Source organism: Amblyomma americanum, chromosome 1, assembly GCF_052857255.1.
Source record: "Amblyomma americanum isolate KBUSLIRL-KWMA chromosome 1, ASM5285725v1, whole genome shotgun sequence".
NCBI lineage: Eukaryota > Metazoa > Arthropoda > Arachnida > Ixodida > Ixodidae > Amblyomma > Amblyomma americanum.
Genome location: NC_135497.1, coordinates 13,252,101 through 13,277,984, shown reverse-complemented (window position 1 = coordinate 13,277,984; position 25,884 = coordinate 13,252,101). Strand labels below are relative to the sequence as shown.

Sequence of the window (25,884 nt, the reverse complement as noted above, 5' to 3'; positions counted from 1 at the left end):
ATGCACCACTTGGAACAAATGCGCAGCATTCAATGCATGCAGCTAGCAGAATCCCGCACGTATGTCAAACCATGCGACAAACACCAACACACGGCTGCAGCAGACGAATGTTTCTGCACTTTTGCATTGATGTGGCTGCTGCATCGAGAGCACTAGTGTCGGGATACACTCACGCCGCACGAACTGGCGCTGCACTAGCACAGCACTTTTGTGAACTAGTGCGGAAAGTGCAGCCAAATCGAGGAGACCTCTTGTTTTTGTAGCTTGTTTAGGGAGTTAAAGTGCATTATATCTGCCAGATTCTTGCTTATAGTTATGGGTAATTCTTTGAACTGTAAAAATAAGATGAGGAATTCCAGATTGGAGAACAATTAAAAAACTGATATTTATCTCATTGCCAAAATATGAAATGTAGCTTTCACTCTTGACTTTTGGAAAGTATATGATTCAACAACAAAAAGTCATACAGTAAAAGCTTGTTTATTCAACCCTTGCTAATTTGGAAATCTGAATAATTTGAACTGCCGGCTCAGTCCCGGCCAACACCTATGCAAATCTATGGATCTCAGTCGCTAATTTGAATGCTACGGGTCTCGCACCGGTCCCGAAGGGAAGGCCGGGTACAGGTATTCATGAGATTGTTGAAATAGCCCTGCTCAAAACCTAAGTTCAATGCTGCAGAGTAGCTTCACACCTCTGACTTGTGCGTGACATTTGCATGACAGCAGGTGTCGCAGCAGGTGTCACAGCATACGTGAGAGCAAGTGCAATGACAGGTGTAACAACAAATGAACAGCCCTGTCTCTAAGAACGGTCTGACCACTTAGTTTCTGTTTCGCTTTTCTGAGCTTTGCGCCAGCCTACAGCGGCTCATATGCCACTCAACGCGTACAGTACACGTTGAGCAGCATATGAACCAAGGCACTTACACATGGATAATCTAGTCCGGAGAAAATGTTGCTTATTTCGCACAAAACGTGACCACAGAATGGAAAAAGCCAATTCAGCAGCGAGAAGAAGTAATCGATGCGTTGTGGGTGTGAAAAATGAGATCCACGCACGGGGACAGAATGCTGAAAAAAACTCCGGTCCATAATCAGCGTGGCATTCTTTCCGGCATTCCGCAGCAGCACCTCGCGGAAAGGCAATGACACACGATCACGTGTTCCCTTTAACAGTGGACCATACTGTATATATGCACGACTCTTTAGAGCCCGAAAGTTAGTTTTCAGACTAACTAAGTTACGAACGGGCATCGCAGCCGCAGTCGGGCTGACTTTTTGCCCTTGACAATTGCGCCATTCTAGTAATTCTTGATTGAGCATGCCAATGGGTTGGCTTGGATAGGCATGGCAGTTTCTGTGCCTCACTGTTGCCATTCCAGGCAGTGGCACATGCTAAGCGATGGCAACGCAAGAATCGCAGCCTTCAAAGATAACACTGGTAACGCGACAGCGGGAGCGCCCTCTTAGGCTTTTACCCTGCTGCTGTTACTTATAGAATGGAGGGACGTGGGGAATTTGGTTTTAGGGTAGGCGGGGATCGTTCAGTTCTTGCATGTTCCCAACCTCAGACCTCCCAGGCATTGTCCTTGTCTTGCGGTGCATATGTGCCAAATTCTTGCTCGGAGCATGTTTTGCGTGAGCAACAGCAAGGGACATGCATTGCACTCGGGTGGCACAGAATTGGTCATGCGTTCACGACATGGTTCACGGCATGCTCAGCAGGCCACACAAATGGTATCGTAGTGCACAATGTGCCATGGGACACCTGCGGTTCAGACGTGATAGGTATGACAGATACGAGTTAATGTCATCGCTTGTGGGCGGAGGAGGGCAGAGGTAAAAATTTGCGATTTTTTGCGAGCCGATTTTGTCTGAGTGAAGTGATATTATTTTTTTAAGTTGGCGATTTTTTGAACTGTTTAATTATTCGGACCAGTTTTCATGTCGGCAACTGTATATATGCTTTGCATCGCTTGAATGTTCTTTGCAGAAATATATTTCACTGCTTTGCTTTTTCTTGGGAAGATTTTAACCATGCAGCATGAGTGAGGAGAGCTGTGCAAAACGAGTTCCTCATTCTCCTCTTCATGCCTTCTGGAGTGCACCATTGCTGTGCTGGCTTTTTGTCAATCTTTGACATGGTTTACAATAAATAGCATGTGATTGTCATTTCATTTGAAAATTGCATTTCAGTCTAATTAGTAAATGTTGCACTCTGTTCAAAAAGCAACAGTGCACATTTAGCATCATGCAAATGCCAACTGTATGTTTCCTTTTGTATTTTTTTTCTTATCTGGAGTGCACTGTAAGCGGTGTTTTGATTTCATGCCATTTTCTTGTGTTCTCAGATTGCTGTCAAGTAGAGTTCCTTGTCTAGGCCTCTTAGTTATGTGTGCGTGTTGGTGGTCGTGCAGGGGGCGAGTACGTCTATGAGCAGGTGAACCAAGTACACCACACGTCATCAATTCAGACATATTTCCAATGCGGGCCCCAGGAGACACGTGCCAACATGCTGGTGGAGCTACTCTGTCAGCTCATCACCGAGCCTTGCTACAACATTCTGCGCACCCAGGAGCAGCTTGGTAGGTTTTTGTTACGTTGCGATTTGTAAATGGCACTACAGAGTTCAAACGGTGCTGAGGGCGGCATTTACTCCCACTTTCTAAGAAAGCAATCCTGGCAAAGAGGTCCCTGTGGTTTTAGTGATCACATGCTGTAGTATGCGCAAGTCGAACCTTCACCTCCACGAGTGTGCTCTCGTAGGTTCAGTGTAATGTACTGGATTTGGATACTTTTTGCTTGTGATAAAAATGTTGTTCAACCTAGTAAGTTTATATCTCTGCATGACGTGATGTGCACTGGAGCATCCTTTCTGGACACTACATTGGGCCATCATCTATGACACTTAAATGACATGAGCCATGTCTTTCAGCTGGAATGTTGTTTTCAGTCTCTTTTGCTAGAAGTTTATTGGCCATCATATTTTGCGCGGATCAAACAATTCCTGTGTGTGTGTTGCAGCGATACATTTACCGTGATTCTTGTTGCTTTTTTTCTTGCCATATCAGTAATGTAGTTTGGCTTATTTTGTTTTCATGGTTGCTTCCCAAACCAAACTAGGCATTACAGAACAGACATTCAAGTGTTCAGGTAGCATATATTAGCTTTTTTTAGAATATCACTAGCTCTGCTCATCTTCTCGTAAATTTCATTAATGGCCATTCCAAGCTGTAACTTAAGAACTCCACCCTTAGTACTTTCTGTCCATCGACTACCAGTTGTTTCTATGCCAAGGTCTTCAGAGGCAGTTGTCATCTTAGGTTGGTGGAGTGCAACATTTGTTTCCCGGTGAGCAGAAAAAAAAATGGGTAAAACCTGCTGACTTTTTTTTTCCATACTTGCTGTACTTATTCTTGTAGTCTAGAGTAGAGTCATCAGTGTAGGCTGGCTGCAGAGATCTGGAAGCCGCCAGACCGGTTTTTGGGTGAGAAATCGGGTGCAGCGCTGGAGAGTTGTGAGTCTCAGCTGTGCCCAACTTTTTGCGTCTCTGTAGCAGGCCCGAAGGAGACAGACCTATGTCCCCTTGCCGAGTGTAGGTGCCCACAGGGCATAAGGCTTACTGTGGCAATCTCCAGCGCAGCACCCAACTAGTGCCCCCAGGAGGGAAGCTGACTTCTGTATTTCTACAACCCGCCTACAGAATATGTGAGAAAAGTTCGGGTGCACAGTGCAAATTGTAAACAGATAGCGGTTGAATGATTTTCCTAGTAAGCTTGTTAACAAAAGCTGGGCAAAGACTGCTTACGTGTGAGAATTCATGGCTTGATTGCACTGTGTTGCCACCTGTGAGTCCCGGTTGACGTAGAATGATGATGCAGGCACTGCCATGGGTCGGACGCTGGCAGGCAAAAATCTCGATCCACATGTCCAAGCAGTGTAGTAATGACATGCACTGAAATGCGGAAATGCCGGAATGACAGTGCAGCACCGAAATGAAATTCGGTGCCGCATCAAAAGATGTTTTGATGTCCTCCAAATTTTGTACCATGGGCGGTGGCCTTTGTGCTCATGGTGCATGTAATGCTTTTGCATTAGAATCTAATACTTATCTGTTGTGAATCTCATTGTAATAAAGACTAGAAACAGCCTCAGCATTTAACACAGTTGTGCTTGATGCTGCACTGCACAGAATTCCCGCTTTCGTGGCACATGTAATTCCAGCCACTAAGAAATGTCACTGTGGCATCCAGCCTATGGAGTGGTGGAACGCCTACTTCCCTGCTGCTGTTGGTAGATACTGATTCCTGCCGTGTGCTTCATTTTCAAGGCTACCTGGTTGCAAGTGGACCACGTCGTTCCAATGGTGTCCAGGGCATCCGGATTATTGTCCAGTCAGACAGGCCACCACTTTTTCTAGACAGTCGCATAGAGGCCTTTCTTGTGTACATTGAGGTAGGTTCCTTTTTGCTAAAGATTGGGCACTGTAATCATAATCTGTAATCTTTTGCAGAATGGTATACCATATTTACACGATTGCAAGCCGACCTATTTTTCAAAATTTGAAAATCCAAAGTGGGGGGGTTGACTTAAAATCGGAACAAAAGCATCGCACCTAAATAAAGGCGAGAAAAACGAGTTACCAGGCATGCTACAGTGTGGTTGCATTTTTGTTGCGCAGCTCCATCGCATCGCTCTTGTTTCTGGCCTTGAGCAGCTGCTATGTCAACGCACAGAGCTGGCATCCCCAAACCACGCACGGCGGCCGATGGCAGCTGTCGATAAGCAGCAAACCGGCACCAGCCCACTCCCCACACTTGGCCGCAGATTGCGGGTGCTGATAAGCGGGGCGGCCCAATAATGCATTCGCGTTCTACTCTTAATAGGTGTCGTCCAAGTTTTTTTTTTACTTTCAACCGCGCACTCAACCCTCAAGGGAGCGTCGATAGTTGATGGCAGGACCGCTGTTCCAGTCGCGGCAGCACCGCCATTCGGAGCCGCAGCAGCGTCGGGGAGTGCGGTAGCCGACAGAAGAGCCGACGCCGCTCACGCGTAGTTTCTCTTTGGCTCTGACGCATTTGACTGCAGCCGGCCGCGTTCCACCTGTTTGCAAACTGCGGGATTTCGCTACACGATGATGTTAGAACGGTGATCTATGGGACCGCAGCAGCGATCACGACGGCAGCACTAGTGTGGACGAGTAGTCCAGTGACTAATAGTTTTTCATTTTGGAATGTGCCCACGGGCGCGCCTGCGCGCAGCACCCAATAGCGGCTGGTGATAAGCGGAGGCCGCAGGATAGTTCTATCGCGTTCTGTTATTAAAAACCAAGTATAAATGACTTCCAAGATTTTTTTTTCTTTTTGTTTGTTTGTTTTTCAGAATTGGGATGAGGGGGGTCGACTTACATTCAAGTTTACTTACAATCATGTAAATACGGTAGGTGTGGCAACGTTACAAAAAATAGTGTTTCATTTTTGGCAGCACCCACTTAATTTTTGCATCTGCTGAGATGACTGAGCAAAGGATTGCTAAAAATAATGTATCAACCTATGCATCAAGGTGAAAAACGTAGCGCAAAGAAACGAGGACACAGAAAGACGGACAACACACCTTGAAGTTATGAACCAACAAGCCCAAGCATATACCCTTCTGAACCTATGCATGTTCATCTTTTTTTTTCTCCCCTGATGTGCTCAGCCTTATGTACTTTTTAATATTTCTGTACTATGCCTTGGAAATATCAACTAGTGGGCCTCTTTATTAAGAGTTTTAGCATAGCAGAGATGTGTAGATAAATACTGGACTTGTCGGATGCCTGCTGCGTGTGTATAGTGGCCATATGGGGACATGCAGCTTTCACTGGACACGTGTGGCAAGCGTCCTGGCCAGTCTTGTGTGCGCTTACATTGTGCCAAAGCTTACTACTTGAAGAAAAGCCTTGGAAGACTGGCAAGCAAGGGGGTTGTTCTACAAGTTCTTGATGCATTAGCATTATTTCTCTGCAGATGGTATACAGTATACTCCCACTACGACGAATTATCATGCAAGGTGGAATATGTGCAAACATTTGATTGCTTCCCACACGATGCAATGTAAAAAAAAATCACCTAAGATAAATTGTTTCTTGTATCCTTTGCTTGTGATGAACTTTAGCAGTGAGCACGAACCACGGCGGCCCCGTACATCCGTAAGTGTCTGTGTGGCCTTGTGAAGCAAAAAAATATATACAATTTGAAATTTCGAATACGAATTGAATATGTGTGATATGCGGTTCATATTTGTATTAAAGAATTTCCAAATACTCTAAAATTAACAAAATTCGCTAGCGATCATATACAGGGCAGACTTTCATAAATTCAACCGTGCCAGAACCACAGTGTCTAGGCAAATTATCCAACGATCATGTTTGACTTGCCAGGGAAACAATACAAATGTCCTGTTCACTTTCTTCTATGTCGTTTATCACATGAACCGATGACATTTAGTTGCTGCTAGGCGCAACCTCGCACAAAATTTCTTCCTTTCCCTCATTTGACACAAAGTAATCAGTGAAATATCGTAGCTTCACTTTGCTGGAAACACGAATTGCACCAAGAAGGCTGTGCTCTGATAACGTCATGGCACGTTTATCTTTCAACGGGAGCTCCAGCGGCGGTGGCGCATTCGGTGAACTTGGCAGAGCACCAAGACGCTGTGTGCCCTGGATGGGAGTTTGAAGAGGAAGGCTCTCCTCTCCCAGCCCCACGCTCACGCCAGAGCAAGCAACCATTCTCAGGCAGCTCCAAACACACACACATTCCCAAGTCCAGCAATACTAGCTAAAATTCATAGACAGAATGCGAACTTCAACCATATCATGTGCTCCCGCAGTATTAGAACCCTTTCATCCAAATGACCACAGAGGAGCAGTGGGAGACTGCACTGCGTAGTTCGGACTTATGGCAACAAAAGTTGCTCACAGACAGAGCTGACCAGGTCGCTGAGATCCAAGAGATCAAGGCCACCAAACAACAGTAGCCGACCTGCACCAGTAGGGAGCCTTGCCTGGACGGGAAGTTCGGTGGCAGTTGCGTTCGGCTGCACCAGTGTGTGATTAGAGGGCGTCCGCTCACAAGATCACCTTTTGTTTTTGCAATCTGGCATCATAGTGAATTCGGCGCGTCTTTACAACCAACGTTTCCATGTTGGCTCAAGTCCAGATCGGCACCTTGCTGATGGCACACACTTCAGATGCCCGTGAGGCCCTACCAGTGTCCACAACTGCAGTAGGCTAAGTAGGAGATACGATAGGCTGCTGCTGGCGAAGTTTCATCTTCGTACTCAATTCTAATGTGCGTGTCATTTTTAGGGGATTTTTTCTGGAAAGAAATGCGCCTTAGAATCGAGTAACGGTGTCTAAAAATTCTTAAAATGTGCAGGTTCCAGTCGGACAGGAATCAACTGTGTAAACTATGTTAAGCATATATTCCATTTCTGTAAAGTGCATGTGTGCAGTTTTGTGACACTTCAGCTTTGTCTCTCTTTTTGCAGCAAATATCAACATACCGTAGATCAGAAAAAGTAGTAACCCAACACCAAGCCCTGGCGAACAGTCGACATGACATTTATGGGGCTAGAGGGAGCTCCAGTGATGACAAGATATTGTGGTCTTCAATCAGTCAATCAATCATTTTATTTGCATCAATCAAGGTTGCTGGAGCTCGATCAAAAAGCCGACAAAATTGATGGCTTGACAGGGACCACGCTCCTGGTTACATTTTTTGCCGGCAGCAGCTGAAGGAAACAGCATAATTGTGCAAGCTGTGCAATAATTTTCTACATATGAAAAAGAAACAAGAGCCCAGTTGTATTTTAAGATGCAAATTAGGGGGGAAAATACGTACAAAATAGCATTATTCATCAAAAATACAGTGGCATACATTAGTATACAATAGCATAAAAAATACAGTAGCATGCTTTAGTTTACAGTAGTACAAAATACAGTAGCTTACATTGCTGTACAATTGCACAAAATAAAAATTAGGAAAGAAAAAAAGTCCAAACAGCACTACTTAGGAGAGATGACTGTAGAACATTGGCGGAAGCATATCGGATACGCTGCAGTTTCCAACATCGAGGACTTAGTGTGTCAATGTAGATATTTGCAGTGTTCATTTTATTAAGCAAAACAAGTAACTGGTGTCGTAATCTCTGATGACCATAACTGCATTTGCTGAAGGGGACTTTCAGTATGGTGTCCAATGGAACTGCTTTGGCTTTATGTTTTGCGCTAGTTGTGCCATTTCCTCCAGAAGCCTTCTGTCCAGCTTTCTTTCTTTAATGGAAGATGATATGAGTGTACATGTACAGGTGACAGACTGGCATGATGTTAAGTACTAGCTCAAATAAACTTGCTGTGGGTGAGTCATAGGGGCTGTTTGTTATATTGTGCACAGTCTTTTTTTCCAGCACCTGTAATTGATTTATGTTTGTTAATGCTGTAGTTCCCCATAGAAGCAGAGTGTAATTTAAATGGCTAGAAAAAAGAGAGTTGTAAATTAGGAGCTTTATTTTTTGAGGGAGCGTGTTCTGGAATTTGCTTATTACACCGCAAGCTTTTGAAAGATTTTGCTTTAACATGCGCACGTGTTCGTTCCTTGACATGTGTTCGTTAAAGATGACACTTAGCGTTCTCATATCGGGGACGCATGGTGTACTGCTACCGCTAATGTTGAGCTCTGGAAGTCTGTCGACAGTTGTATTTCTCGTTTGAAACCCCACTGCCTTTATTTTGCAGGCGCTGGTAACTATAGAGTTGCTTTCATTCATATAGATTGTTTATTTGTTTATTTGATTCCTCAAGGGTCTCGTGTTGAGACATTACATGAAGGATTTTGAGATTTTTAAGTGTAGTGTTGCCGTTCCAGGCGAGTTCTTGGAGAGTAGGAGCACTAGAAAGAAGTGTGGTATCGTCGACATAAATTTTAAAATTTGCAGCTTGTGTGATTCTAGTTATATCATTATTGCACAAATTGAAAAGAAGTGGGCCCAGAATGCTGTCCTGTGGGACTCCGGTAGTGATAGAAAGAAAATTCGACCATGTTTTATTAATGTGCTCTGGCTACGCGATCCTAAATAGCTTTTAATTCTAAAATGGTTCCATGTAAGCCGTATTGTTAGTTTTGTAAGCAAAGTTGCGTGGTTTAGTCTGTCAAATGCTTTAGATAAATCAACAAAGACACCCAAAGTAAGTAAGCTGCTTTCAGAATTATGTAATATTATCTCTTGAGTAGTGGACCTTACAGATTGAAACTCGTACTGTGCATTGGACAGAATTTAATATTTCCCACAAAACGTGGTTAGTTTGGAAAATATTACCTTTTCGAAGCCTTTCGAGAACACTGGAAGTATTGATATCCGCCTGTAATTTGAGAAATCATTCTTGTCTCTGCTTTCGTATATTTCAATTCCTTTGGCTATCTGTAGTTTTTTCGGAAACTTCCGTGAAGAAAAGCAAAGATGCATTAGGTGTTATTAAGTATAATATGTACTTAACTGGCCACAGCTTTAGGTTGTCAGTGTCACAACAATTTGTGTTCCGAAGAAACTGAAATGAAAATATTTTTGTTCACTAGCAGGGTGAAGATGAAATGTGTGTTGGTTATGTTCAGGGAGATCTTTAAGTTGATTACTAAAAAATCATTTGAATGCTTATAAATTGAAATTAATGCAACTTATGTTTGTACCATCTCATTCCAACACCTTTTTAAATCTATTAATTCACAGTCCATATTCCGTCATGAGAATGAAGTACGAGACAGGTCAGACACAAAAGAAAGATGATGACTCAAACGCTTCTTCACATGAATTACTTTATATTAAAATACACACTTTTAACTCTTTCGTTACCACGCCACTAGGCTTCGATCACCGGTGATCAAAAAATTCAAACTGCTACGACAGCACGACCGCAGCCGCTACGGACTTGCTGATTCATCTGGTTTGTTGTTCATACATTGAACTTGTATTTTTGACGCTAGGTGGTTTTTGAAAGGCGCTTGGGGCTGAGGGTGTGGCATTGAATGCTCCGAACAAGGCGTCAACATCGGGAATGGCGCGCGCTAGAAACAAGCTCGTTGCATGCAATTCTGCTGTGTCTGCAGCATGTATTTTTGATGCATCGAGTAGCAGGGACTCTGACAACGATGTTGCATCGTCAGATTTCGTTTTTGAAGCTTAAACTGCGCAACCAGAGCCCAGAACGTTGGCCTGTTTGTTTATTTCTTGTTCCCGGTCCGTTTGTGTGAACCGGAGCACTCCTATGAAGCCGCTACGGTGATGCTGCACCATCTAGTTTGCTCTTCAGAAACTACTGTTTTGTTTTCTCACGAGGCGCAAATTTTTTAAATGCCCCTGAAGCAGAGGATACGGTATAGGGCGCTCCCAGCGCGGCAATGGTGCGTGCTAGCAAAAACCCGGCTGCACGCGATTCTACTGCATCGGCAGCATATATTTTCGATGTATCGAGTAGCGACGATGCTATTGCATCGTCGGATTTTGGTTCAGACGCTCAAAACTGCGGAAACGGAGTTCGGAATGTTGGCCACTTAGTTTCGCTTTCGGTTTCCGGTACGCATATGCGAGCGGAGCGCTGCTATGAATTGACTGAAATGATGCGGTGACATCTGGACAGTTATTTAGGGACTACAATTTCATTTTTTTTTTTTTGTTGACTGCAATTTCCCCACGAGGGGCGAATTTTTGCAAAGGCCTTGAAGCAGAGGTTACTAGGCCGCTGCAAGCATAGCGTCGAGCGCGGGGACGATGCGCGCTTGAAAAAAAACCCCGCTGCATGCGATTCTACTGCATTGGCAGCAGATGATTGTCGATGCACCGAGTATCAGGGCCGCTGATGATGGGATTTTGGTTCGGATGCTGAAAAGGCTCAAGCAGAGCCCGGAACATTGTCCTGTTAGTTGTATTTGTACAGTACTTGTGTTTGTATAATTTTTCTCGGTTTTTCCTGAAACGATATTAGTTACAGTTTGTATTTTTAAAGAGCACACTTATCAGGCTTTGGCACATCACATAATACTCTACTTTTTTTTCCCGTCAGATTGTAAAAATCATATCAGGGATGCACTGAAGTCAGCGTTTTCAAAGAGGGTGAAGAAAAAAATTCTAGCCCAAAAAGTATTTGAGTTATAACTTTTACATTTTAGTGCCATGTCATAAAAAGAATTTGAATCATTTTGTAATTTCTGGAATTTTTAATAAATTATTGTGGAAAGTTATTTTCATGTAAATACAAATTTCTTGTTCACTTTTAGTTTTTTATCTGTTTTTCTATTTTTACAATAATTCAAATGAGTATTTGTGCTGAAATAAATTTGATTATAAAGCGCATTCTATTTCAAATCATTGTTATGCATTTTGCATACTTTTGCCCATTACACTATTTCTAAAAAAAATGTCTGAGACCTATGAAAAACAGTCCTTTTTCCCATGGTAATGAAAGAGCTAAACACACGAAGAAAGGAGAAAAGAAAAAACAAAGCAAGAACACACGACAAAAACTAGTAAATGTGCATATCTGATTGAGCCAGAAAAAACAGAAAAAAACCCGTGAGAAGTTGAAACACTTTGCTATCTGGAAGGCCTCAGTGATTTCTTTCTGTGCTAGTCTTGTTTTGCACTACCTTCTCAAGATGATGTCCAACTCGCCATCTTGCTACAGTCTGTGCTACTGTGTCATGAACAAACCCTGCAAACTGTGGGACACTAGAGCCTTTTCCAAAACCGGTGTCGGGTTGGGATTAGCAGTGAGCTTTAGCCTAATGTTTCGCATTTAATATTGGTTTATGGACTGTACAATAATGTTTTACAAACTGTACCAGTTAAAGATATAGATCTCTTAGTTATATAATATAGATCTCTTAGTTACAAACTCGCATGGTTTTGGATTTCTGAACTGGCATAGCATACATGAAAGTAATTTGGTCTTGCATTTTGCTCTTTTTTTTTTGTGAAAGCAAAATGTGGATATGAAAAGCTGTGAATATTTTGGTGTTGGATATTGGCCTCGCAGTGCACCTTTATGTATGTGTATGAAATACTGCTGAGCATTTTTTTGGTTGACGCAAACTCATTGCAGGAATACATTCAAAACATGAGTGATGAAGAGTTTGGATTTAACAAGACAGCTTTAGCTGCACGACGACTTGAGAAGCCAAAGAAACTGTCCCAGATGGCAAACAAATACTGGATGGAGATTTTGTCTCAGCAGTACAACTTTGATAGAGGTGAGTGGTGCATGTTTAGATGGCATTTCTTCCCTTGTTGGAACTTTTCTAAGGTTGTTTGCCTCATCGTCCACAGATGCTATCGAAGTGGCCTCTCTGGAAGGATTGACCAGTGCTGATCTGCTCACGTTCTTCAAGGTGCGTCTACCCAGTGTTACCTCACTTCTTGTGAACGCATTGTAATAGCTTGGATTTGTGAAGGCTAAGTTGTCAACATGATTTTATCTAGCATTAAATGAATTTGCATGTACGACTGGTAAGTAGGACATATTCCTCTCTTATTCACTGCTTGCTTACAGGTGGTATTAAAGGGTTGGACTGGGAGAAACTAGGTGTGAGAGTCGGAAAACCATGGAAACCTCTGGCTTGGTTATGGTATTACTAGGCATGCACAAATAGGGGTTTTTTGGTGCAGAGGGAATTCGAAGCGAGTTGTAATTTTTTTTTAGATAATTTCAAAGCGATATTTCAAATACTTCTGGCACACAGAAAAAAAAGGCATTTTCAAAGTCGTATTTTTCAAACACACAAGGCCATTACATGAGAAAAAGAGCACCGTTGAAGCTGTGTGGTGTACATGTGGGGCCTCCATTTACTGCTGTTAATTGTGATTGCATCATTGCTCAGCATCAGAAAAGGGCACCTATCTTCGTGTGTCTATTGGCTAGCTCCCCTTAGCACTTGTTTAGCGAATTTCACATGGAGAAGAGTGGCTCAAGTAGCTGCAGTCAGCTCAGACTCGTACCGAGAAAGTCAAGGGAGCCACAGAGAGAGTTAGCGTAGCGTAATCCATTTCTGCTGGAAGCCATTGTGTATGTGCGCACATCTCCCAGAGAAGCTCTGTTGATGCACACTGCCATGCAGTTACGGCACAGCAGGGAGAGACTAGCTTCGGGGCCTTAGTTGCACGCGCCGCTGTGCAGTCCTAGAGGAGGTATGCTGGAACAGAACCACTCAACAAAGTTCCTGAAACATTATTCGCTCGAGGCTAATACTTCAAAATTTAAAGTACCAAACATTCGGATCGAATCGACAATTGAATACTTTGTGCCGCCGCAGTGGCTCAGTGGTTATGGTACTCGGCTGCTGACCGCAAGACGCAGGTTGGATCCCAGCCATGGCAGTCGAATTTCGATGGAGGCGAAATTCTAGAGGCCCGCGTGCTGTGCGACGTCAGTGCATGTTAAAGAACCCCAGGTGGTCGAAATTTCCAGACCCCTTCACTACGGCGTCCCTCATAGCCTGAGTCACAGATCTATTCGCACATGCCTAGGTATTACCCTACCAAGTAATTGAGGGGATGACTTGCAGCACATGCTTGAGGACCTAAACAAAGCGTAGCAGTAGGCTTAGAATTAAGGGGAGACACGGGTTTTGAAAGGATAAAAAAATGCAAAATTTCTATTTTGCAAAAATGAAATATTCGGGATCAATATAATCTAAAGTTCCTACCTAAAAAGTTTCAAGGTCTAAATTGGACCTCCGAATACTAAAATATCAGTATATTTCATGCCTACGAAGCCCGGAAATGGTGATTTTGGAGCGAAATGCGCCAGTACTTCGCACTCGTCGCTTTCTACAACCGTGGCCTCGATGGCCGCCATCTTGGTTTTGTTTGAAAGCTGGGCCCCTTCCCCACTACCTGGTATTACTCACTATTAAGAAATATTTGTGGAGCGTCCGCATTCCGTTGTTTTTTGAGGCCTCTACAACGACCTGCGAGTGGCTGGCACGCACTTCAAATGCGGTTTTCTTAGCTTCGAGTTTTTGCCACCATGACTAGCCTTAAGGAAATTTTTATTGTTTTTATGGCGCAATTTTAATTAATTTTATGCCTTGGAATTCAGAAAGAACTAAACTGCGATGCTATGCTGTTTTTGTTTGGCTGAGTCGAACATTTCAGATGTTATGAACCATAATGTCACATAACTCTACTTCACAATTATGGCACTTGGACTAGAGAGAGAAACAGAAGAATGGAAAGGCAGAGGGGTGAACCAGGTGATGCCCAGTAGGCTATTTTACAGGTGGGAAGGGGAACAAAGGGAAAAAATTGAAAGAAAGAGAGGCAACGAGATGAGTTTTTCACTGTCTATCGACCACTATGACAAGGGGACAGAGGGCGCACGCTTAAAGCTTAAAGTTTATAGTCGGGAACTCAAACCCGAGTCCTTTAAGAACTTCAGGAGCGCCTTCACCGCTGTACTTTGCGGTGAAGGCTTTGTCCAAGGCCCCAGTATCTTGGTTTCTGTAAGAGGACGAGAGTCCAAGCGGCGGAGTGCAGCAGCCAGGAAGGCACGCTCTCGCTCAAAACGAGGGCAGTCGCAGAGTAGGTGCCCGATCATTTCATTGAGTCTGCAATTGCAATGAGATGTGAACAGGCATTTGTTAACATCACTCCCAACCACAGGCGGCACAACAGCACAGTATCACTGTGGGGGAGGCCGAATGGTACACAAGGGGTCGAAGTGGTGCAAGCAGGGTGTCCAGCCTCCAGGGGTAGACCACGAGCAGTTGAAGGTGCTAAATTTAATGTTTTTATATGATATTGTTGATCAACAACAACATAACTAGCATAGCTCCTGATGGCAGGTCTTTGGCTACAGGCTCATTTCATTCGAAACCAAAAAATATAGAAAGAAACTGTCTTAGCGACAAATTAACTAATTAGGCTTCAGGTATTTTCCTATAATATGGGAACTAGTTATATTTTTGAAAACAGGAAGAAGAAACACATATACACTCCTAATTGCAATACAATATCTTTAGTAACAAAACAGTTCATTTCAAGACCCGCGTCTCCCTTTGATGTATGAAATAAAACTGAAATAATGTCCCACAGTATGTGAATAGAGCAACAATTTGCAATACTTCTGGAAATACTTCCACACACACAAGACTGGACATGAAAGGGGACACACACAGCTCTAAACTTCAACTGGATTTTATTGGGATTGCAAGAATATGTATGCTTTCACAAACGCAATGATCATACAGACATGACAAATACAACAACTTCCATGCTACACGTGCCTAAAACGACAAATCCAACAACTTCTATGCTACACATGCCTAAAACAACAAATACAACAACTTCCGTGCTACACGTACCTAAAACAAAATGCCACCCTGTCATACCATTTCCCTATTCAAGAACTTCAGTTTTTTATCCAGCAAAGCTACTGATGGAGCAACCAGGGCCACATCTAAGAATTTCCCTCGCCTCGACAATCTCCCTGGTCAGCAGATTCCTGTGGGAGTGCAAATCCGGCAACCATTGAAGATAGGACTGCACCCTTTGCACGACTGACGATGCTGTGCCATATGTCCATAACTACCTTGCCCTACCTTACAATAATGTTCGCCCAGACGGTCATTTATGCATCATCCTTGGCCGTTATGACATTTCCCACATGACAATGGCACCAAATACACTGTGCTTTCTTTGCAGTCTATAAACTTCTTTTGATGCTTTATTGCACTTCTTGCAGTCTCATGTTTTATTGGGGCAGAGATAATGACTTGAACATTGGAGCAAACTCCTATCTTGTTAAATTTTAGTCATGTTTTAGTCATATTCTTATGTTAAAGCCAATGTTAAGCAAGTATTAACATTTGAACACAATAAAAATGAGGCTAATAAGCTAAGGCAAGATTCAAAATTATTTTGTGAAATTATCAATGTAATAACTAAAATGCTACCACATGCAGTCAATTAGAAGCTTGATTCATGACTCAATTTGATGGACCATATACAGCAATGGTAACTGAACAAAATATAGTCTGCGCTGGCATTTCATTTCATAGTTTAAAACAACGTAATGCAACTCTATTGTTGCTCTAGAATTACCAGGTATATTAAAGGTCTTTTAGGAAAATTTGAAATGAAAATTGGCAATGATAGTCTTAATGCAAATCAAAGGTGACTATTATTTGCAATAGGAAGCCCCTTACAGTAGTAGAAAAGAGCTATGAATATTGAAGAAAAGTTACAGCATCAAGCACCTACTTCTCCTTATACCATTATCGCCCTAACTGCCCTTCTTGGTTCGCACAACTTATTGAACTGTGTTTAAAACTTTTTTCTTGCGAAATTCCTAAGTTTTGTGCGCAGCTTCACTCAGGAAAGTTTGCACATAATTACAGGAACAAGATGTAGGTAGCACAAGATTTTGTGTTTTGTTCTGCGCGGATCCAAAGCTGCAGTTTAGTGAAATCGCAAAAGTGACATTTTGCACCACTTGTGACGTATGATTTTTTTCCATGAAAACTGCAGTGTTTCTGGCTGAACAAAGGTTCATTCTTTTGTGTGGAAGCATTTTCTCATCACGTGTCACCACTGCGCCAAATGCGTCAGACAGCACCAAACCAGTTCAGGTGATAAAAATTCGGAAAGTTGCGCCACACTGCTCCAAACTTTCCGCTTTCAAATTGGGCGGCACTGTACACCAGCTGTCCAGGCAGGCATGACCATAGTTGTTGCCACCGAGCTATTTCGAAATGTTAACATTCATTCAAACCCACTTATAACGAACATGATTGTAGCATGGCGTTCGTTATTTATGTCCCAAAGTTTTCAGCAAATGGACAAAAACGAACGGGGGCAACACGAATTTTCAAGGTGTATACTTTTCATGACATATTTATACGAGAGTAGTCCAATCCGGTGAAGCTTTGGCACGTACTTTCGAGCTGCTGCCCATTTCTCTCTTGTGTACAAAACACAAGCAGCATACGTGTAGATATGGAGGCTGATCAATGTCTTTAGAATCTGCCTTTAATCGGCGTGATTCCAATTAGGCCAAGTGTGAGTCAAACAATCAAAGGCCACATTTAATTTTGACGCAGATATAATTTGGTGGTATAATCCAAGCACGCTGATATGGCAATTTCTGCACATACAGCACATTGTATCTGCCAGAATATCATTTCTTTGCTGACCGTTGACGAGCGACTGCTTGTGGAGAGAGCCCGCGCTTACTGTATGCCGGTGACGCATAGACTGCGATACATGCTAAGCAGTCATATCTTTGTATCGAGGAAACAACAGTTACCCATGTGCGACAGAAATGGCTGCTATCCTCCTGTCTACTTTAGGCTAAGAGCCATGCAGTTGCGCAGCTGGTTTGGCAGCACGCTTTTTAGCAGGTAGGGAGGATGGACAAAGAAGCGTGGACAATGCGTTAGTATCGATCCACTCTGCCTCTGTCTTTTGAGATTCACACCTAGCTGAGCTCCAAGTGCCTGCGAGACAAGGAAGTGGGCGCTAGCAAAACAGAAGCAGAACGCACACAGGCTCACAACAGTATTTTACTGGATGATGTATATACAGTGAACACGTGCCTCAAACAGCTCTCGTGTACAATGGTTCCTATGCCTGTATAAAATCTTGGCCATATCTAGAAGTGGAAGGCACTCCTTCTTTGTCTTTTTCTCACAGGCCCTGCATTGTTTTGCAACATTGCAGGAAAGAGACCTAAGAGTGCCTTTTAAGGGCAGGCACATTTCTTGAAATGGTCAAAAAATTAGAAAATTTCGATTTTTCAAAAATGGCATATTTTGGATCAGTATACTTCGAAGTACCTACCTAATTTGACTTCCAGCTACTAAAAAATTCATTCTTTCACTCCTCTGAAGAGACGATTTTGGAGCGAAATACGGCAGAACTTCGTGCCCCTCACTCCTGCAGTCGCGTGCAGGATGGCCACCATCTTGGTCTTATTCGAAAGCTGGGACTCTTCCCTGCATCCCGGTATTACTCCTTGTTGTGAAATCCTCTCGGAACATCCGCATTCTGCCATTTTCTGAGGCCTCTACAAAGACCTCCAAATGGCTGGCACGCGTACTTCAAATGCGATTTTCTCAACTTTAGTCGACTTGCTTTATGGAAGCTTGCGGGATATTTTCATGGTCAATTTCAATTAATCATATACTGTTAAATTGACAAGGAACTCAGCTATGGAGGTATGCAATTTTTTTTATGGGTGAGTCAAACATACGAAATTTTGTGAACAATTCGGCACTGCTACATATTTTATAATAGGTGCTTGGACATAACTGAACAGTTTTTATGATGTACCTTGATAACACTATGAATAGCATAACTCCACATGGCATGCTTTGGCTACAGCTCCATTTTGATAGGAACCAAAAAATATTGAGGGAAAGTGTCATAACGACCCATATGAAATTTTCTAATGAGGCTTGTTTTATTTTCCATAATATAGGTACTAATTGAGATATATGCTAACTGATTACATTTTTGAAAACAGGAGGAAGGGATATATGTGCGCAGCTAATTTCATTACGATATCTGTAAAAATAAAAATTTCCATTTTGAGACCAGTGTCTCAAAATGGAAATTTTGTAAGGAAAGCTTAAGCTTTGTAAGGAAAAGTGAAGAGCCACACATCCCCACATTTGAGCTATTGTGCTTGAGGGTATGTGCAGTGTCCGTACTGTTCAACTAAACATTGTATGACATATTTCACAGAGGTTTCTCCTTTTCAGTTGTACACCGTAAAACATGGAAATAAGACCTCTATATCATACTCAAACTTTTATAGCATTGTTTGCAAACCTAAGACATTTGGAAACTAAAAGCCACATGCTCCAGTGTGCTTCTAAACCACTGCTTAATTGCTATTGTTCTAAAGTGCTCCAGCTTTGAAATTTTAGTGTTTCAGATGCTCCTAAATCGACATTCCTCTGCTCCAAAGTGCTCCAAATTGGAAATTCTTGTGCTCCAAAAATTGCTCCAAATTGCATTTTACCGGTAGCATCATTGCTTAGAAAAATTTTAGTGAAGACAAAAAATTGTTATGGGACCTCGATATCCGTCCCTTTTTGAACATCTGAAATGGCATGCATGCCCATGACAATAGTTGAGGTATGTGTTACCACTCAGAAGTGTATTAAGTAGCATTTCTCTTTGTTATGTGCATTGATTTCTCCTTGAGCATTTCAAGGACTAGGATTATGCGTTACCCATTGGGGTAGCTCAGTGGCTTTATTGTTAGGCTGCATTTCGATGGAGGTGATGTCAGCACACGTTAAAGAGCCCTAGGTGGTCTAAATTATATTTCAGAGCCCTCCACTACAGTGTCCTTCATAGCCCTTGTGTTGCTTGAGGACTTTAAACCCCACAATTTACAACATCTGTTGTTCCTTTCATTTAGGAGCACATTGCTGCAGGAGCTCCATTCCGCAAGAAGCTTTCTGTGCATATCAAATGTTGTGGCCAGGGTGACACCACTGATGACACGAGCCCAACTAATGTAAGTGATCTATATTACAAGTAGGTCTTGGCAGCATTGACCTTTGTTAATGCGACTCATCACACAAGATTGTAATCTCTAGTGGCATGTTTCAGAAAGTGGCTGGAGATACTCCTGCTTTTCACTTGGACATGTTAACCGTTCAAAAGGGGAGAATGCCCACATAGAGTTCCTGCTGTGCTGTAGTGTAATTGGGGCATGGATCCTACAAAAGGCAGGCCATAAGCACTAGTGTCTTCGTAACATGAATTGTGGCTACGATGACTACATGCAAAAGCACCTGAGGCTGTGATACATGTAAACAATCCTGAACGGTCAAAATTAGGCCTTGCACTGGGACGTGCCCTTGTGTTTTGTTACTGCATGTTGAAGAGCTCCAAGTGGTAGAAATCACTCCATAGCCTTTGTGCAGCTTCATTACAGTGAACCTTGACCACACCAGCACTTTCTTTTTTTAGAGTTATAGGCATTCCCCGCATTTTGCTGTTGTTTGCTTTGTAGCAGGCTGCCCTTGTGCCCACCAACCTGCCAGATGTGTGCACACACACACCGTGGCAGGTGGTAGTTCAACTAATGGTTGGCAGCACCTGCCATTGGAGGGCAGTGGCCCATGCCAGGAGTGGGCATTCATTATTATCGCTATTCGAACAACTTCCATCCGTGAACACCCGAACCCAAGTGAAACCTCAAGTGCTATCACATCTAATTCACATTTTACTAACTACGCAAATTGACCGTCAATTTTTTCTTTTTTTTAAGTTCGGTGCAAATTGGCTGGGACACCTTATATGGGGACACTTTTGTTTTCACTTTATCAGTTTCTTAATAATGGTGCTACGCTTCCAGTCTGAAGGTGCAGAAAAGGCCATTTGCAAGGTTTTTAAAAGGCCAAATAAAGAGCGATCCATGTGATGACGGGGACCACATATGAAGTCATTTGATGAATGACAACAGTTCGAATTCCCACAGGAGGAGATGGAAAGGCAATTCTCACAACAGCTGCCCTTCCATGCCTTCTGTGAGGAAGATGGTTTGAGACTAGTTAATGTGGAGGTTGTGCTGAAACAAAAGTTCACTGCCTTGGCTCTTACATTGGCTCACGATGAGGCAACAATCTATTGCAAGTGCCGAAGTGATGCTCTCAGTAGCAGTGGTTGTGAAGGAGGAAGGACAGTGTTCGTGTAGCCATCACAGCTGTTACTAATTGTCAAGAACTGTTTGACTAGTGTAGTGAAATTCCATGATTTGTCGTCAGCTTATTGTTAGTATCGCTGCTCAGTAAACACAACACAAAAGCAACTGCAAAAGCGCTGTGAAGAAAGCACCATTGTTTTCATACCCAAACCTTTGGGTGGCTCTAAGAGGACAGCAGACTGCTGCAAGAATTCAAGAGCATAAAAATGGCTGGCAGTTCAGCACTTCTAAGCTCGAAATATTGTGCGAAAGCAAGGTTTCTTGCAGGTGGACACCACTGCCGTACCTCAAATCGCTGTTAACATGTCCACTGACCCAGGAAGCCAGTTATGCGCCTTTCCTTTCATCAGCATCAACAGAGTCTGAACCATCTGCTGGTTATGAGAAAAGGAAAGGCACATAACTAACTCAATATGTAGGTGGACACCACCACCTAGTCACTGCGCAATTGAGGTGTCTACTGAGCCAGCTACACTTGCTACCCGGAGGCTTCACGCAGGCACACACCGCTGAAGCCCGGGGAGTGCGGCTAGATGTGCTTTCACACTAAATGGTACCTGTGCCCTCGACGGTTGTGGTGTGATGCATATAAAATGGTCACGTCGAGTCTCTTGATGCACCACACGCTCCTGGAATCGGTGGTTTTGTCTGTCAAGTAAATTGACAAGAGGGTTTTCAACAAAAAATTTTATTAACCATGTCACAATTATGAAATCTTGCGGGAACATGTATTTTTGCACGCTGATTCCAAATATGTCATTATGTAAGTTAAGTCCTTGAGCACCTATGTAATATGTTGTGTAACTGTTGGCTCGGTGCTTTCAAGAAATTTTTCTGCTGGGAACTTGCTAAAATGCATACCATTGGTTTCTCTTTACATCGAGGAATGCAGTAAGAGTAAAACTGTCATCCTGCCTATCATAGCAAATGAGTGAAAGGGTTTTGATGTCACTTCAGAAACAGGAGTACAAATTTTTCTTTCAGTTTCTGATCTGAAGTAGCAACTACAAAACATTATAACTCAACTTCTGTGATGGGCATTCCTTGAAAGCAATAATGGTAAAAGCAAATTTACTATAGCAAAATTTCTTGAAAGATCTATTTCTCCTCAGCTTGTAATTTCTGCCCGGCCAGAGCGAAGATTGGCCACATTGTATGGGGCTGTGTTGTTCGACAACCTCCTCCAAAATCCCTCAGCGTTAATTCAAAGGAGTAGTGGGAGGCTGCCCTGCACAGCCCGGCACTTGATCTCCAGGACAAGATCCTGGTTTGGGCTCGGAGGGTAGCAGAGGCCTACCAGCATAGGATGTCTCTCTCTCTCCCCACTGCCTCCTCCCCTTTTGGGATAAATAAAGTTATCACTCACTCTCAGCAAAAAACTTGCATAATATTACATAAGTGCACAAGGGCTTGTTTTACATACATGTAATGATACGTTTGGCATCTCCAAACAAAATGCATGTTCCCTGAAGATTTCGCAAATGTGACTTCATTAATAAAACTTTTTGCCCAAGACCTTCTTCCCCCCTTAACTGACTTTCTGTCACCTGTTAACAAACTGCTGCAGAGCATAGTTGTTACTGCAAAGCCTTAAATAATTACTTTTTGTCAATTTTTAGCTTTGAGCAGTTGTGTTTTTTCTCATTTTCTACTGATGGAGAAGATTATGAAATTTTAAAAAGATCTTTGTGCAAGTTGCTCGCCCCTTGGTGCCTAAATGTCGCTTACCAAGTACTAGTGTTGTGTCACTTGAGAGTCTGCTGTCGACTGCAACTCCTGTTTGCATAAAAGCAAGCAAATAAATAAGCTCAACTGTGGATTCGACTGGTGGTATTACCTGGCATGCAAACTGCAATTCAGCCATTTACCGACTTTGGATGCTGTTTGTGTTAGTTGCCCCTTTGTCCAGCAGGTGACACCGCCTGTCAAACCTGCTGCTTTCTGCAGACAACAAACGAAGTTGCAGTCGACAGGTCTATGGTTTCAAATAATCTAGACTAATTGCCATTTCTCAAGCAACAGTGGTAGTAGTAGAAGGGAGTAAATTACTCATTGGCATCCACCGAAACGCAGCCATATATGGCTACAAAGGAAAGCTGTACAGCTTTCTCAAAAACTTCGCAGGTAAAGAGAAATTCGTTCTGGTCCAGGGTTCGAACCCGAGACCACCACTTCGCTGGAGCAGTTGCTCTACCAACTGAGCTGACCGGGATGGCTAGCATATGGTAGGTTGAGAGCTAATCGATCTGCTCCCCCAAGGGGAGTATATTTGTAATAATGGAGTAATTCCTTCCTTATTGCAAATCTACTGCACCTTGGGGGATTCCCTTGGAACATTTGACCAGATAGCAGTGTACTTGGTATGCAGCATTTGGGTTCAATAGGCGAATTGTTTGCCCAGAGGAATTATTTCATATCCTTCAGCCAAAGTTGGAAGATGCTGTGTATCTTACGGCAGACAGCAATACAGGCAGGATATATCTTGGCAATTCCAGGGACCTATGTGGATCAAGAATGTCACAGAATTCAAAAGAAGCTTGGGCCTGTATCCTCTACCAAAGGCATGCATTAATGTGCAACCACCTCAGTCTGGAGCTAAATCAAAGTTATAGCCAGCCACAAAGGAAACTTGTGAATCCGTCAAAGTTTGCACTAATAAAAAAAATGGGTTGTGCCTTGATCATGTGTGTTCATGCTTGGCTATATTAACACAGTAGTGTTAAGACAACTGCTTCACGATCGCCTCAAGTATATGCGGCTCCAAAGCATTCAAGACTCTCGGAAAAACTAATGCCAAATCACTAGGATGTGGTGGGCTAGGTGGCATGAAGAATATATTCAGGAAATCGGTGCTGCAACAAGAAGGAATGGTTAAAGTCCAAAGAGTCCATCAGAAGGGGACATTATACTGTTGGCGACAAAGGCTCCTGCATGTTCTGGAAGATGTGCCATGTCGGGAGGACCTATCCTGGGAAAGACGGCGCAGTGAGGGCGTGCTTACTTCGAACAGCAAACAAGGAACTAGTGCGTCGTTCTGCAAAGCACATCTACCCACTCAAGTAACCAAGAAAAGTTGCCGGTGGCCACTTGTGGCAGCCGGGAATGTGTTAAATATTTCCAAAAGAGGAGGAAGACAAAGGCAAAGAGGAAGATAGAGGCTGCCATGCGCAATTTTTTTTTCCCTCAAGCTGTTGGAAATGAGAGTTTTACAATCCAAATCCGCCATTAAAGCGAGATCTATGAAGCAAGGTGTTGGTCTCACTCATTTTAATGGCAGATTAACCCTCTTCACGGAAGAGATAGGATCTCTCCTTGTACCGATGGTTTGCTGAATGATCCTGCATGAAAAGCTGAAAATTTCAATCATTATTTAAGGCTTGCAGCGGGAATGGAAGCAACTCAACGCAACATCACGTGCACACTAAGAAAATCTTCACCTGCTTTCACATCTTCTGAGGCTCTCAAAGGGGGATCTGGCCAGGCTAGTGCAGTTTCCGGTGAAGCCCACTTCAATATTACCATGGAATCATCGTGCTCTTGCAAAATTTTGATCTTTCTGATTAATTGGTTTTAGGAAAATGCTGTAATATGATCTTGAAAGCTACTATATAGGCCACTATTCAAAGAGAGGGCAAAACAATGCGTTTAAAACTGCTGACCAATTTACCTGTTAATGATTCCATTGCAAAGACTAGAAAAAATCCTTTTTGACTGCATGACATACTTTTTAATCAATTTTCTGTTCTTTGAAATTGTCCACATGGTTATATTGCAAGAAAGGGCACTGCATTATTTCTTGAGAAATCTGCAAATGAGCTGTATTCAGCATTCGAGAAATTGTTTAACTACGCTTTCTTTCTCTATGCTCAAAAAATATTTGGTACGATGAGCCATGAGATTTTACTAAGCGAGCTGTACCTGCTTGGCTTTTGAGGTCGCTTTTTTGCTATCCTTAAGAATTTTTTACATCGTCATTCATTATTAGGTTAAATAATCAAACTGAACCTGGTGGTAAACTGATGAAGCACATTTTGAGACAGCAATGCATTTGTTGCAGGAAAACAAATTATGTGATTAAATGGTTTCTTCACCATGGAATTTCAGTTAATGCAAAAAAAAGATCTGGAATCCTTCAAAGGCTTATAGATGTATTTTTTTTATAGATGCGATATTTTTACTTTACCATGGTTTTCTCTCCTGCTGCTGTATGCCAGTACAGTATGTGAACTGGGTCAAATATCCTGGCATATTCTTTGATTCTATAGCAGTAGTTCATTATGATGTGTCCACTTCATTTATGTTTGCGTCATGTTACGGAAGATTCCTTGGTTGCTCTATAATGTGAAATCTTTGGCTAGTATTCATTTAGAAGAGCGAGCTTACGGGCTAGTTGGTATTGCATGGTGAAGGAACAGCGCTAAGTATGGAACAGGAGACAAACATGGAAGCACAAACACGGGTGCTGACTATCAACTGAATCTTTATTTCGGAGCACAAATATATATCAGGTGGCGGGGGCGGTACATTGAGGCATGCGCGGTCACAGGGAAACAGTGGATAGTCACGTCAAATAATAAAAACCTGAAGCTGAGAATGACGGTTGGGAGAAGGCGATAAAACCGATAAAAGCTGCACGGTGTAGAGGGCCGTCACGCACAGATGGTCGACGGTTCTGAGCAAATTATAAATTTCCTAAGCATTCATCATGATAACAACCTTAAGTGGGGAGACGGCTTCTGGGGGCGAAAAAATAGCTGAAAAATCAATTTTTCAGGAATAGAATTTTTAAAATCTGCAGCTGTTTTTCTACTTGTCTGTGAAGTTCCAGAACTCCAGAGTCAATATTTCGACTGTAATACGGATAAAAAATGCAGATCCGCGCACACTTGGGACAGATTTTGACGCGAAAACCAGTCTTTCCGCGACACGCAGCTGTCACTGTCCGGCAGTGATCGCCGCCATCTTGGTCTCATTCGAAAGAGCAGCTTTTCGTGTTCAATTTCGCGCCATTGCTGTGCCTTTACGCTTATTGGTTGCAGGAAAAAAAGGCGCCAAAAAAAGTCACAACGTGTGCTGCTATTCGCTAGTCTGCGCACGTGACTGAAACGTGTCATCCGATTCGCTGAC

General features: G+C 42.8%; 1 protein-coding gene and 1 long non-coding RNA gene across 4 annotated transcripts in view; one reads left to right on the top strand and one right to left on the bottom strand.

The window, feature by feature from the left end:
* Ide (Insulin degrading metalloproteinase) overlaps positions 1-23,437 on the top strand; it is an 81,522-nt gene extending 58,085 nt beyond the window's left edge. For all 3 annotated transcript variants that reach the window (XM_077643019.1, XM_077643027.1, XM_077643017.1), the window contains 6 exons: positions 2,420-2,587; positions 4,333-4,457; positions 12,139-12,286; positions 12,363-12,424; positions 19,465-19,563; positions 23,253-23,437. In XM_077643019.1, coding sequence (XP_077499145.1) covers positions 2,420-2,587; positions 4,333-4,457; positions 12,139-12,286; positions 12,363-12,424; positions 19,465-19,563; positions 23,253-23,369 — 719 coding nt within the window. In that variant the 3' untranslated portion in view covers positions 23,370-23,437. The remainder of the gene's footprint in view (positions 1-2,419; positions 2,588-4,332; positions 4,458-12,138; positions 12,287-12,362; positions 12,425-19,464; positions 19,564-23,252) is intronic.
* Positions 10,716-25,884, bottom strand: part of LOC144110195 (uncharacterized) — a 44,781-nt gene continuing 29,612 nt past the window's right edge. Inside the window, exon 3 of the long non-coding RNA XR_013309765.1 lies at positions 10,716-14,641. This is a non-coding gene — a long non-coding RNA (uncharacterized LOC144110195). The remainder of the gene's footprint in view (positions 14,642-25,884) is intronic.